Below are 15,424 nucleotides of genomic sequence, written 5' to 3' on the forward strand. Positions count from 1 at the left end.
CCCCCCTCCCCTCGCGCAGCCTTTTTTTTTTCTCTTCACGCTAATGCAATGTGTAGCCACCACAATCGCTGTCGACCAGAGTGAACGTCATTCGCTCCCGTTGTGTAGCCCTGAAACGCCCACAAATGTGACTTGAACGCTGCGCGGATTTAGGCGGGGGAAGACGCAGTGTATCACCTCGCTCGCTTCCGGTTGTGAATTAAAGGACGCTCGGCACGTGACACTCTACCAAGAAGCTGCGCAGCTTGTGGCTCGCCAGTGAGGAGATTGAGCGACGCATTTCGACGCAAGGACCGTCGCAAACCGAGAAAGTTGCAAGCCCTTGCCGCGCTCCAAGGAAGAGCAGAAGGAAGGAGAAAGCCATTCGCGTAAAGATCACTCAACCGTGCGAAAAGGACGCCTCGGCATCTCTCGGTACTCGCCTTGGGGTTCGGCCGCACTCGCTGCTTATTTAAGTGTACGCGCCGACGGGCGGGCTTATTCAGAGTTGCGCGAACATTCGCCCGTCTCTCGCAAAAGCGCTCGCTGGAAAGATGAACGGCACCGCTGCTCTGGGTGTGCTCGCCTTCGCCGTGACCATAGGCGCGGCGACGGCGCAGGCTCGACAGATAGCGTTCAAGAGTTGCGGTGAGTGAGATCCATCTCATGCGACTGGTATCTCTACCTTCGGAGATTCTCGCGCATTATCCCTGTAGACGACCAGCAAGGCGAAAGAGGCATATATATATATATATATATATATATATATATATATATATATATATATATATATATATATATATATATATATATATATATATATATATATATATATATATATATATATATATATATATATATATATATATATATATATATTGTAAGGCTAAAGACGAAGATGCGTCTGATGATTTGAAAAGACGAAGACGAGGTGACAGTGTTCTCGAGAGTTTTTGCCAGCGCTACGCTTGTGTGTCTTTTGCCGATCTGATCCCAGACTGCTGCCGTTGCCGTTCCCGTCGCCCCAGTACCTCGTAACAAACCCCCCGTTACATTTGGTGGAGGAGCCGGGTAAAAACATCGGCCCTGGAGCTCCGAAGTCGTGCTCTCCCGGCGCGCACGATGCCTGAGGACGTCCAACACCAGGCCGTACAAGTGGGCCAGGCTGTCATCTGTGCCGGCTCTCTTCGTCAACGGGACCCGACCATTTTCAGCGGGACTGACGAGAACGATGTGGAAGATTGGCTCACATCGTACGAGCGGGTGAGCGTATACAACAAATGGGACGATGTGACGAAGCTAAACAACGTCATCTTTTATCTCGCCGGTGTGGCTAACCTCTGGTATCGCAACCATGAGGCAGATATTCAAACCTGGTCCATTTTTAAGACTAAATTTGCAGACGTATTTGGTCGACCGGCTGTCAGGCAACTCCGAGCCGAACAGCGATTGCGTGAACGATCTCAGCAGGCTAGTGAAAGCTTCACTAGCTACATTGAAGATGTCGTCGACTTGTGCAAGCGGGTCAACGCTCGTATGTCGGAAGCCGACAAGATCCAACACATCTTGAAAGGCATCGATGACGACGCTTTTCAGATGCTTCTAGCGCGCGACTTGCGTACCGTTGCTGAAGTCGTCACGCTGTGTCAAAGCTTTGAGCAGTTGCGCAAGCAGCAGATTCTGACACGCCAGCGGCCACAGCAGGTTGAGTCGCTCGCTGGGCTCACGCCTGCTCCTGACCCCTCGCTGCTACAGCAGATTAAAGACTTCGTGCGGGAAGAAGTGGCACGTCAACTTTCCTTTCTGCCGAGCGCTCACGACCGACCATCATATCTGACTCCAGCGCTCCGACATACAATTCAAGAGCAAGTTGCTGAGGCTCTTCCACCGGCTCATCCGTCACCACCTGTCACGGTTCCGCTGACATACGCTGACGTTGTCGCCAGACCACAACCTGTGGCGGCTGCGCTCACATATGCCGAAGCCGTCGCGAGACCGCCTCCTGTCGCGGCTCCAGTGACATATGCCGATGTCGTAGCAAGACCGCAGCCGCCAATCTATAGTGCGCCTCCGGCGCATTTGCGAGGGCCAGTGGCTTACCGACGACCTACTCCAAGGGTCAGCGATTCCTGGCGCACAACGGACAATCGGCCGATTTGCTTCTTTTGTGGTCTCCCAGGTCATGTAGCTCGGCATTGCCGCCGTCGTCTCCCGGACGCGGAAATTCCTCCCCAAGCTCCTGGGTACTGGCCCCCACCGAGTCAGTACTCTGTACCAGCTGCGCCGCCGCAAAGTCGTACTTCCTCGCCGGACCGTTCTACCCTCTCCAGCCGCCGGCCCTCTTCTCCACGACGCCGGTCTATTTCGCCTATGCGACGTCGCCCCACCGCTAACCAGGAGGAAAACTAGGCGCCGCAGTTCCTGAGGCGAGAACTGCGTCCACAACGAACTTCGAAAGGCCTCATCCGTCAGCCGCTAACCTCATTGAAATTTCCGTCGACGGCGTTTCTGTCATGGCGCTTGTCGACACTGGTGCTGCCGTTTCCGTCATGGACGCAAAACTGTGTAGTTCTTTAAGAAAAGTAAGGAAGTCAATTGCTGGACTCTCACTGCGCACCGCCAGCGCTCAGAACATCCAGCCGTCAGCAGCGTGTACCGCTCGCGTTGTAATCCAGGGGACCATTTATGCCGTCGAATTCGTCGTACTGCCCTGCTGTTCTCATGCTGTTATCCTAGGCTGGGATTTCCTATCGCGCCATGCTGCTATCATCGATTGTGCTCGAGCTGAAGTCGAGTTCTCTCACCTGCCCGAAGCTGTCTTGGACACTGCCCCTCCTGGTGCCTGTGTTAAGGCCCTAGTTGCCGAAGACATTGACCTGCCTCCCTGCTCTTCAGTCCTCGTACCTCTCTCTTGCGGCCCTCTTCGCGACGACACTGTCCTCTTCACTCCGTCCCCTATCTTTCTGCACCGCAAGTGTCTGCCTCTGCCATACGCTGTACTGACTATATCCGCTGGCCTCTCCGTACTGTTCGTGTCTAACCCATTCTCGTTCCCCAACGCCTTGCGCCTAGGTGAATGTCTCGGCACGGTACAACCATTCGCGTCTCTGCTCACCCGCGAAGAGACGGACGACGCGCCGCACCTCTCCATAGCCGCACTCAGCCCACCTACTGCTGCGCCCGATCCCTCCTCAACCGAAGCATTCCTTCGCTCCATCGACGACAACCTTCCAGCGCCGCAAAGGGCACAGCTTCTCACTTTACTTAATCAGTTTCGCTCATCATTTGACTCACATCAAAGTTCCTTGGGCCAAACTTCCACTGTCACCCATGCCATGGACACAGGTGACCACGCACCGCTGCGACAACGTCCCTATCGTGTGTCTGTCGCCGAGCGCCAAGTTATTGAAGACCAAGTCGACAAGATGCTCCAGAGCGGCGTCATTCAGCCCTCAAGCAGCCCATGGGCGTCGCCTGTGGTGCTCGTCCAAAAGAAGGATGGCTCCATACGCTTCTGTGTAGATTACCGCCGCCTTAATAAGATTACGCGCAAAGATGTCTATCCCCTCCCGCGCATAGACGACGCTCTGGACTCTTTGCAAGGGGCCGAACTCTTTTCATCTCTTGATTTGCGTTACGGGTACTGGCAAGTTCCTATGAAAGAAGCCGATCGCCCCAAAACCGCCTTTGTGACACCGGATGGCTTGTATGAATTTACGGTGATGCCCTTCGGGCTTTGTAACGCCCCCGCGACTTTTGAGAGGATGATGGCCACCATTCTGCGCGGACTTAAGTGGAAGACATGCCTTTGCTACCTCGACGACATTGTGGTCTTTTCCCCGGACTTTGACACCCACCTCTCCCGTTTGAAGCACGTCTTGACCTGCCTCTCTGACGCCGGCCTGCAGCTGAACTTAAAAAAATGCCGTTTTGCCGCTCGTCAATTAACCATCTTAGGTCATGTTGTCTCTAAGCAGGGCGTCAGTCCCGACCCAGCGAAACTTCGTGCTGTGGTTGACTTTCCCAAACCTACCTCCATCAAAGACCTGCGCAGCTTCCTGGGTTTGTGCTCATATTTCCGCCGGTTTATTCGCAACTTTGCGTCCATTGCTGCGCCTTTGACTCAACTGCTGTCTGGAAGTGCGGATTTATCACTGTGGTCTCCAGCGTGCGACGACGCATACACCACCTTGCGCCGTCTCCTCACGGCGCCGCCCATTCTGCGCCATTTCGACTCGGCCGCTCCTACCGAAGTTCACACGGACGCCAGCGGTGTTGGCCTCGGCGCTGTCCTCGCCCAACGAAAACCTGGCTTTGACGAATACGTCGTTGCTTATGCTAGCCGCACACTCACACCAGCAGAACGCAACTACTCCGTAACTGAAAAAGAGTGTTTGGCGATTGTATGGGCCCTCGCGAAGTTTCGACCGTACATTTATGGGCGCCCTTTTGACGTTGTGACCGACCACCATGCGCTCTGTTGGCTTTGCAACCTGAAAGACCCCTCCGGCCGCCTCGCTAGGTGGGCCCTTCGCTTGCAAGAATATGATATCCGCGTCGTGTATCGCACCGGCCGCAAGCATCAAGACGCCGATGCACTGTCACGCTGCCCCCTTCCAGCCGAGATCGCCAGCCTTTCCACCTCCGACGCTTCTCTGCTTCGTCTCAGCGACATGCCTTCAGCGCAACGCATGGATCCCTGGATCGCTTCCCTTCTCGACTTTCTCGCCAACCCGACGGCTGCTTCACCGTCACGTGCGCTCCGCCGCCAAGCTGCCCATTTTGCGATCCGTGACACCCTACTTTATCGCCGTAACTACAACTCCGAAGGACGCAAGTGGCTGCTCGTTATTCCACGTCACTTACGCTCGGAGATATGCGCATACTTCCATGCTGCCCCCCACAGCGGTCACGCGGGTGTTTTCACGACCTACACCCGCATACGGCTGCGCTACTACTGGCGCGGAATGTACACCTTTATCATGAAGTACGTGCGCGCATGCATTCCCTGCCAACGTCGCAAGACACCTCCCCATCGTTCTGCTGCTGAGCTGCAGCCGTTACCATGCCCTCCACGCCCGTTCGACCGCGTTGGCATTGATTTATACGGTCCGCTTCCATACACTGCAGACGGCAACCGTTGGGCTATAGTAGCGGTGGATCACCTTACACGATATGCCGAAACTGCTGCCCTTCCGGCTGCCACAGCGACGGACGTCGCCTCCTTCATTTTGCACCGATTCATCCTTCGCCACGGTGCACCTCGTGAACTGCTCAGTGACCGAGGCCGCGTGTTCTTATCTGAGGTGGTGAAGGCGCTTCTCAAAGAGTGCAACACGATTCACCGAACTACCACCGCCTATCATCCGCAGACCAATGGCCTCACTGAGCGATTTAACCGCACACTCGGAGACATGCTCTCCAAGTACGTCGCTTCTGACCACACGAATTGGGATCTCGTCCTTCCGTAAGTTACTTATGCGTACAATACCGCTACGCAGTCTACCACCGGATTCTCTCCTTTCTTCCTACTTTACGGCCGCCAACCCTCTGCTACTATCGACACTATCCTCCCTTACCGCCCTGATGAATCCGAATATCGGCCTGTTTCCGACGCCGCGCAACACGCCGAAGCCTGCCGCCAAATTGCCCGGTCACTCACCACTGACACCCAGCATCGCCAGCGCTCCCGCCTCGACCAAGACCAAACCCCACCGAACTACACTTCTGGTGCACTTGTGTGGCTCTGGATCCCTTCAGGAACTCCCGGTCTCTCCTCAAAATTTCTTGCGAAGTACCATGGTCCCTACCGTGTGCTGGAGCGCACCTCTCCGGTTAATTATATCGTGGAACCCCTCACGCCGTCTCCTGATCTCCGCCGCCGAGGACGGGAGACCGTTCATGTCCAGCGCCTCAAGCCCTACTACGACCCCGCCGTCTTGCCATCATCCTAAGTCGCCAGGATGGCTCCTCTTGTCCCTGGGGTGATTGTAAGGCTAAAGACGAAGATGCGTCTGATGGTTTGAAAAGACGAAGACGAGGTGACAGTGTTCTCGAGAGTTTTTGCCAGCGCTACGCTTGTGTGTCTTTTGCCGATCTGATCCCAGACTGCTGCCGTTGCCGTTCCCGTCGCCCCAGTACCTCGTAACAAACCCCCCGTTACAATATATATATATATATATATATATATATATATATATATATATATATATATATATATATATATATATATATATATATATATATATATATATATATATATATATATATATATATATATATTAAAGAAGCCAACGGTCACCGAAACCAAGGTGCATAGGGGAATGTTTCTATTTTTTATTTGCAGTGACAATCAATTGTTTTAAAGAAAATTACTTATAAAGCAGCGGAAAAAACAACCATGCCTCCGGTGAGATCCGAACCCACGACCTCCGAATATCGCAACCGGTGCTCTTACTGAGCTACGGCGACGGCTGTCCAATCTGCTGCTTTCGTGGGTATTTAGTATTTATGTTTTGTGTGTAAGCGAACCTTGAGAGTGTTCACCAGCGCCACCCTCGTCCATAGCGGTGGACGTAGCACGTCCTGTAATACCGCTGGATGGATGGATGGATGGATGGATGGATGGATGGATGGATGGATGGATGGATGGATGGATGGATGGATGGATGGACGGACGGACGGACGGACGGACGGACGGACGGACGGATGGATGGATGGATGGATGGATGGATGGATGGATGGATGGATGGATGGATGGATGGATGGATGGATGGATGGATGGATGGATGGAAACGGCTGAACCCTTTAAATCGGGCGGTGGCTCAAGCCACCTAGCCATGTCTTGTGAAATTTTACTCCTGTCTTGCTTTTAGCCACCAATCGTATAACCTTCGCTTGGTTACTTCTAGCCTCTTAAAATCCACTTTCCCTTCACTATCCATAAACCCCAATGCCTTGGGTAAGTCAGCCCCGCTGCTTTCCACTGTAGTGACGTAGAACGTCATCTAACGGCGAGGGCGGAAACTGTGCGAGAGCCCTCTTATGCGACCTATGGCATCAAGACTGCCAGAACCGAGACCCCCGTTAAGCTATTAGCAGACAAGGCAAATGAAATGAGGGGCTCGTTTGACAAACATATAAAGGAAGACAACAGTCAACAGTCACCGAAACCAAGGTGCATAGGGGAATGTTTCTATTATATACATATATATATATATATATATATATATATATATATATATATATATATATATATATATATATATATATATATATATATATAAATCGAATTGGTGAAATCGTACCTCAGGGTGTGAAGGCTTGGGGACGATAACCAATAACCAGTTTAGGTTTGATTCCGTCCATTGTGACTTCTGGTTACTACGCAGAATTCTCTGGATGTGCGCAGCTAAGAATGGCCACAGCATAGGTGCAGAAGCTCAGGTGGAGCAACCCAGCACGGTACTTCACATCAAGTTACATGTGAAGTATGTACAGCGCTTTGCGCGAGCTTCCACTTGGAAGAGAATGTGAACAGCGTGGTCTCCACAGCGCTGAAAAAAATTCCAACCAGGTCATAAATCTGCCGAAACACCACAGATTAATCGTGATTTAGATAATTGTGTCTGAGAAAATAAAATTCAAGGCCAAAGCAAGGGCTCGAGAAGGACTATATCCACGTGAGCACGTCAAACGAGCGCAGTAAAGGGTTTATGATACTTTAGCGACAAATACTGTGACGACCTCGATTTCATTTATAGTCGGAGGCAAGTCGGGCTCTCCAGCCAATGGGCTCGACCGTTTGTCATGACGTCCCAGTTAATCCCCGAGCGGAGTCGCGAGGTTGGCAGTTGCCTCCGTGAAATGGAATTAACCGCGACGCCATGACAGTCGGTCGACGGCATAGGCCGCTGTAGGGCCTCCTCTGAGGGGTATTTGCCACTGTGTTTTTTAGTTGTATCCGACTACATGTGAGCGTCACCTATAATTACCGACAATGCATCATAACGTTGCGTCAAGTTGTAATCACAACGTTTATGTTCCCGCAGGTAGCAATGTACTATCGCGCTCAATATGAGTTGCAACGCGCCGTCATCGACCGCAGCTGGCTCCCTCGTCTGCATCCTCCAACAATCACTCGGAATTCTGGGGAGAACTGCCATTCCAGAAAACGACCACACTCCCTCTCAACAAACAGCTTCGTATAACTGAAATGCATTCTATTTGACTGTGGTATTCTACTGCATCCCAACTACCATCGATAAGTTCATTATATATTTCCTGTTATTGGCCCAATTAAGAATTCGACGAAATATTTGAAGTAAAACGTGTTCACGGAATTCGCTTGCATGAAATTGAATTAAGTTTTAAATATTTCGTCCAGTTCTTAAGTGGGCCAATAACAGGAAATATATAATAAACTTATCGATGGTAGTTGGGATGCAGTAGAATACCACAGTCAAATAGAATGCATTTCAGTTATACGAAGCTGTTTCCTGAGAGGGAGTGTGGTCGTTTCCTGGAATGGCAGTTCTTCCCAGAATTCCGAGTGATTGTTGGAGGATGTAGACGAGGGAGCCAGCTCCGGTCGATGACGGCGCGTTGCAACTCATATTGAGCGCGATAGTACATTAATCAATGTATATTAATCAATGTGGTGTTGGTAGTCTATTAATCAATGTATATTAATCAATGTGGTGTTGGTAGTCTACTTCACGTAACACGTTTTTATTTGTGCGTGCGCAACTCTTCCAGATAGTTTGAAACTTATATGCAATTACAACTTCTTCTTGCGTTGAAAGTGTAAGCTTTGCTGAGAACTTGTGCAAGGCAAGTTCTAGTCCGCCGCGCCAGTCATACTCTCAGTCTTTCTGCACATGCTACTCTGATTAAGTTCGCGTTTGTGATCAGTGTGCAATCACTGTCCTGCTGTACTTAACGTTTTATGGAGTGTTCAGCCATAATTACGCATCGTGCTGTCCGTATATATACAAAAAGTCTGCTCGTGAAATTAATTTTTCTTTTCTCTTCACTTAAGGTGGCACTGTAAAATCAGTCCAGATGCAACCCTGCTCGTCAGAACCCTGCGCAATAAAGCGCGGTGACACCGCAAGGATCGACATGGCCTTCACATCAAGTAAGACATGCCACTGCGAAGATCATGGCTAGAGAAGATATGCGCACAAGCTTTAGCCGGAAATTCTTTCTCCTTTCCAATCAAGGGGTCGCATCGTTAACGTTAAATTGCCGCTATTTGTAAGCTAAAATCATTACACGGTAGGTATATGGCGCATATGGTCACTGCCTAGCGACCATGGTAGCGACTCCCAGTCACGTGATTCCAATCTAGGCGTTCAAGCGATCCACTTCAGTTCAAATTACACTCCTGGCTTAGAGCTGCCAAAAAAGCTTCTCTTAGAGGAGTAGACACCAAATTTTAGTTCTGTGTTTTCCTCCAGCCCCGCCGCGGTGGCTCAGTGGTTAGGGCGCTCGACTACTGATCCGGAGTTCCCGGGTTCGAACCCGACCGCGGCGGCTGCGTTTTTATGGAGGAAAAACGCTAAGGCGCCCGTGTGCTGTGCGATGTCAGTGCACGTTAAAGATCCCCAGGTGGTCGAAATTATTCCGGAGCCCTCCACTACGGACCAATTTGTTCCTCTCTTCTTTCACTCCCTCCTTTATCCCTTCCCTTACGGCGCGGTTCAGGTGTCCAACGATATATGAGACAGATACTGCGCCATTTCCTTTCCCCCCAAAACCAATTATTATTATTATTTCCTCCATGGCCTATCCCGTGAGGCATACAAAAACTGCAGTGCGATCTCTGCTTTGTGCATTTAATTCGCAGCAACTCTCACGGAAGCCTGCCCAAGCACAGTAATTACAAAAGAAAAATGAACCAGCAGCGATTATATAGCAGTTTCTGCATGACTCCCGTGACTTCAACTCGTCTGTGACGTCACAGCCGATGTCCGCCTAATGAAACTGGAACCGAAACAGCACGAGAAAAAAATTCTATTATAGATTATTTGGCAGGCCTAGGTGAATCCTACGTCGTGATTCATGTACACTATTGTCTTGGGTACCAATTCAAAGAAAAAACACCCAAACATTAGGTGTGTATACTCCTTTCAATCTCTAAAATATTTTCACCTCCCCGCTTTTCCGACCTGACAAGCGAGAAGATAAAAACGCCTGCTTACTCTACACTTATTGGAGGTCAGTTTAACGACTCCCCGCTCCCCCAAGAAAAAGTCAGCGTTCTGTCAGCACGCAGGAATAGCGTTCCAACAAAGCCCGACAGTAATTTCTTAACAGTAGGCTTTTTGACGTACAAAGGTGACTTTTGCGGCAAAATAATTCGAAAGGTGGTGGTTGTAATTAATCGCCATATATGTTCATAGAACTTAAAAACCGCGGTTGCGCTCGGTGCTTTGGCGCATTCGATTCTGGGCATCCAGCGCGTGGTTCGAAAAGCGCGCGGTTGTCCAGCGCACAAAGGAACGGCCATCTGTACATGTCACGGCGCATGCGTCAAGTGACGCGTACCGTCCGAGCCGCTTCTCGCTGCTCCAGCGCGAGCGGGACGGAGAAGTCACGTGACACGTGGGTCGCGGAGTTACGTATGTAATGGTGGGTGTTCCTTCGCGCGCTCGACAGCCGCGCGCTTTTAGACGACGCGCGGGATGCCCAGAAATGACAGCGCCAACGCCCAGAGCATCATCTCGTTTTCGAAATTCTGTGAACTGAAATGGCCATTAATAGGGGACAGCTATAAATCTCTAATTATCACTGTAATATTTAAAAAGTAACTTGTGAGAATTCTGTGACTAGCTTGTTGGTTAACATGACTCGCCAGTGTTTTCCGGCGGCCACGGCCACTGCTATTACTACGCGGCAAAGGTGATGTTTATTTCTTTTTTTTATTTTTAAACCTTATCCTTAAAAATTATAGGTGGGCTTCCGTGAAACACCCAGTATAATGCTCTTTCAGACTGAGACAATGCTACTGTCAACTTTTGAGCCTTCAAATGATTGCTCTATGTAAGTCAGCAGTTGGCTGCAGATACTAAGGCCCGCTGGCGTGTTTTCAAATGAATAAAATTTTACTGATTGTATTGACGACAGTACTTTGCTCCACATCTGCATGCGGAGCAAAAAAAAGTAAAAGAACAGGATATGAAAGAGCGAATTGTACTATGCTACTGTTCATTCATCTGCACGGCGCAACACCCTTGCATTCGATGAAGCACGCCTGCTGGGAAGCAGCAGGGGGGCGATTTGAAGGAGGGTTGCTGTAGGAACCGCGTTTTACGCAGTCAGCAATAGACACAAGATCTTTGGCAACAAACAAAACAACAAGGAATGGTTGCTAAGCCACAGAAGGTAGCAGGGGCAAGTTGATACCACTGTGCCTGGCTCCATCCGGGGTCCATTGTGATTTGAGGCCAGGTGGAGAGGGAAATAAAGATGGTGAGAATGTGGCTGGAATCCTGTTTTACACATCACTTAATACAAAGAGGAGAAATCATTTTTTAAAGGTGAATATTTGCTTAAGTTATGACACCTACCTGAAACAAGCAATCCCCACACTCTGCCAGTGCGCTCTTTGTTGTGTAGTCTTGGAGCTGAGTGGTCACTTCTGGACTGACTCATGGTGTGAGGGTACGGGTCTCCCTTTTTCTTCCAGCCTTTGTGTAGTGCTGCCGAATTTTAATTTTTCTCCGCCTCGGGCCTTATAAAATATATTCATGATTCTTACTAAATATCAGTGAAATATTCAAAATGATAGTGAAGGAATGTTCTGACCATTACAGACAAGAATACGAAATGGTTGCCTGCTTTGGATTCATGCAGCCTCTACGTTCTAGCGCAAAGGGTCTCGGATCCTTTGTCAGGGGGTCCGAGGCGCCCAGGTTTAAGCCCTGATACCACAAGAACGCAGGTTTCCCCCTTTCCATGCACTCTTCCCCAAAAGTCAAAGAAGTGAAGGCTGCTTTCCCCTTGAATGTTTTAGGCTATGACAAGGACTATACTCCAGTTCATAAATCAGGTGCAATGCTGTGAAAAGTACAGAAATAGCCCGTGCGGAAAAATAGAGGGAGGCGTGTTACACTGCGCTTGTTCTGTGGCCTAGTGGTCTAAGGTATGAGAAAGCGACAGCATGTCATCAGCAATGAGAGTGCATTTAATCAAGCTCATGACAAATGTGTCATGTACGAAGCCTGCAGGCAAAGCATTTACTATGTTTCGCTCACCATAAGGAATGCACTACTTTTTGGTCGCAGATGCAGGCAGCGCAAACAAGAGCACTAGCTTTGACGCTGCACCTGATGTATGAAACGGAGCACAGCTGTGATGCTATATGCTCAAGGCAACACCCACTACTATGCAAGCGAGGCATTCACATGGCACATGGTCCAAGTCTGCAATACGGAGGGGTATTGCTCACACCCCTTTGGTGTTAACACTGTGTTAATTATAATACTACCAATTCTAGCATCAGTGAAACCACTACCTGAAATAAATTTTAACTAGAGGGCATTAAAAATTAAATCGGGAGCCCGCAAGCTGGTAGGTACCTTTTCATTTCTTGTAAAGGCAGAGCTTGAGTTTTGAGATGTAAATGCATTATGCATACAGTCCAGACTTGTCCTACTTTGAAACCATCAAAATATTCTTTTTACAACTTATGCATGTTGTGTAGCACTAGAAGCACGTTATCAACACTTGATATAATTGTGTGAGCTTGGGCGGGGCATGTATGCAAAGGCAAGATAACCACTGGTCCTTAACGGTAACAGAGTGGATTCCAAGAGAAGGCAAGCGTAGCAGGGGGCGGCACGTTAGGTGAGTGGATGAGATTAATAAGTTTTCAGGCATAGGGTGGGCGCAGCTGGCAAAGGACAGGGTTAATTGGAGAGACATGGGAGAGGCCTTTGCCCTGCAGTGGGTGCAGTCAGGCTGATGATGTGTGAGCAACTATATGCTTTCCCAGCATTTGCATCTCTTGGCTGAGATAGAATGGGATAAAAAAAAACGAGGATTTGCATCTATCGGTTAAGGTAGAGTGGGATAACAAAAATGTGGTTGTTCAACCCCTTCATTTCTTTCACTCTTGCTTCATGTGTTCAATAACCACTGTTTATGGCCCATGCACATGTAACCTACATAATTTTTCAACTATAGTGCACACTTGCCCTGGTCATCAGTCTGTGAACTCATCTCCAAGAGCCAGTACTGCTTCACACATATGCATTTATGAAGATAGTTTGCATCATTACTGGCAGAAAGAGGCTCACGAGTTTGTGTGGAAGATCAGAGTTCAATGTTGATGCTTGTTTAGTCAGTATGCTCAAGTCCACAGAAATAACTGCCACTGTTTGCAGATCAAAACTCTCCAACCCTGGTGATGGTTATCAGTGCCCTGCTTGAAGACGATCTTGAGCTTCCTCTGCCCATGACTGATAGCGATGGCTGCAAAGGAAGGGGCATACAGTGCCCACTACAGGAGGGCACTGCCTACACATTTAATTACAAGCTGAAAATACAACCCTTTTACCCCAAGGCAAGTACCGTGTGTTGTTGTTGCTCAGTGTACTCATTTACATAGGATTATATGTTGACAACGCAAGGTTAACTCGCCCGTTATAAAGAAGTAGCTACAATACTGCTTTCTGTGCCACTGTTCACTTCAGAGTTCTGTGAAGCCTAGACACTTTACAGATTCACTCCTCTTCCCTTTCCCCTGTGTGGAGTAGCAGGCCAGGGCCCTGTTACCACCGGCCGACCTCTCCGCCTTTCTTTCATTAAAATTCCCTTTCTTCTTCTCTTCTGGCAATCACTCTCACCTCCAAGTGTTTCTCTGACATCAGAAATGGCAAACAGCACCAAGGAATATCCTAAATGTTACTTTTCTTGTTTCAGATGAACACAACAGCCAAGCTGAACCTTACTGGAGCAAGAGGGACTGTTGCATGTGTGCAGTTTCCAGTCAGACTGGTTGATTGAGTGAATCCCCAAAAAATACCTGCAGGCGAGCACTTTCACAGTGGCTAAAATTCTTCAACTTGAGCCTAAACCAAATGCCCTATCTAAGCAGAGTGCACCTTTTGTAATTTCTAGTGTGGAATAAACATGTTACCAGACTGATCACCTATCATCATATGAATGGTTGGTGACCACAACAGATAAAGAAAGATGAAGGGAAATGCACACTGTTAAGCTGGCATGACATGCAGAATGCTGAAAACCAGTAAACATCAAAAGTCGAAGTTCAGTTATGTGTTAGCAAGGCCACCACTTACACACTGTTTCTGAACAGAAAAAAAAAAAAGGATTAGGCACTACTATTGCTACCCAGGTGACAGCAAGAAGAGAAATATACGCAAAAATGCAAACATTATGCGCCATTTGAACACAAAGCTTGGAAGAAATTACAAAGAACCCTGACCAGTGCATACGTCACCTTTAATACATAAAATATGTATATAACATGAGGCTCCCAAGAAACAACACAGCCGCACCGGGCTTTTTATACTACTGCATATAATGAACACACGCTTTGTTTCCATCCAGAGTTCTTGATATTTTAGTTGACTTTGTTGAAATACTCCTGCGCATTCTTCGGGTCAGGCTTGATGGTAGGCGAGTCTGGCTGCCACCCGGCTGGACAAACTTCGCCGTGCTTCTCAACAAACTGGAATGCCTTAACCAGCCTCAGCGTCTCGTCCACAGAGCGCCCGACAGGAAGGTCGTTGATGGTTATCTGTCGTACGATGCCCTTCGGGTCGATGATGAACAGCCCGCGAAGGGCTACACCCGGGCCCTCCAACAAAACTCCGTAGTCACGAGAAATATTTTTGTTCAAGTCAGACAGCATGGGGATGTTCACGCCGCCCAAGCCTCCGTTTTTGCGAGGAGTGTTGGCCCATGCCAAGTGTGTGAAGTGAGAGTCAATAGAAACAGCAACGACCTCGGTGTTAAGCTTCTTGAACTCGTCAGCGCGGTCGCTGAAGGCGATGATTTCGGTCGGGCAAACGAAAGTGAAGTCAAGGGGGTAGAAAAACAGGACAAGATACTTCCCGCTGAAGTCGGAGAGGGACAGCTCCTTGAATTCGTTGCCCACCACAGCGGTAGCCTTGAACGGAGGAGCAGGTTTCAGCACCTCAGGAGCAAGAAGCCTCGGTGCAACGTGGAGTAAGCGCTGGGTCTGGCAGCTCGTCCTACGAGATGCGCTGGCTACAGCACACGAAATACCACGCTGAAACGCTGAGGCAAATATACGCGACATGGCTCCAACTCTCTGCCGCCCGGCGTCTCACAAGATACGAAATGCACACACTAGCGTTCAAACGTGCCAAAGGTTGGATGCTGCAATCTCGAACTTGCAACTCTCGCGAAATCTCGTCGGCTCGTCACGTTTCGGTATTTTGCGTGCGAG

General features: G+C 49.2%; 2 protein-coding genes across 2 annotated transcripts; one reads left to right on the forward strand and one right to left on the reverse strand.

Annotated features, from left to right (window-relative positions):
• The first annotated feature begins 471 nt into the window (after positions 1-471).
• Positions 472-14,133, forward strand: LOC144093518 (mite group 2 allergen Tyr p 2-like). The gene is made up of 4 exons (XM_077626987.1): positions 472-627; positions 9,020-9,118; positions 13,371-13,549; positions 13,909-14,133. Exons 1-4 carry the CDS (start codon positions 534-536, stop codon positions 13,990-13,992), a joined length of 456 nt encoding a protein of 151 aa, XP_077483113.1. The 5' UTR covers positions 472-533; the 3' UTR covers positions 13,993-14,133.
• A 297-nt stretch (positions 14,134-14,430) lies between these two features.
• LOC144093517 (peroxiredoxin prdx-2-like) lies at positions 14,431-15,391 on the reverse strand. Its single transcript, XM_077626986.1, has one exon. The coding sequence runs from the start codon at positions 15,272-15,274 to the stop codon at positions 14,573-14,575; it is 702 nt and encodes a 233-aa protein (XP_077483112.1). The 5' UTR covers positions 15,275-15,391; the 3' UTR covers positions 14,431-14,572.
• Positions 15,392-15,424: the final 33 nt, after the last annotated feature.

Source organism: Amblyomma americanum, chromosome 6 (genome assembly GCF_052857255.1).
Source record: "Amblyomma americanum isolate KBUSLIRL-KWMA chromosome 6, ASM5285725v1, whole genome shotgun sequence".
Taxonomy (NCBI): Eukaryota; Metazoa; Arthropoda; class Arachnida; order Ixodida; family Ixodidae; genus Amblyomma; species Amblyomma americanum.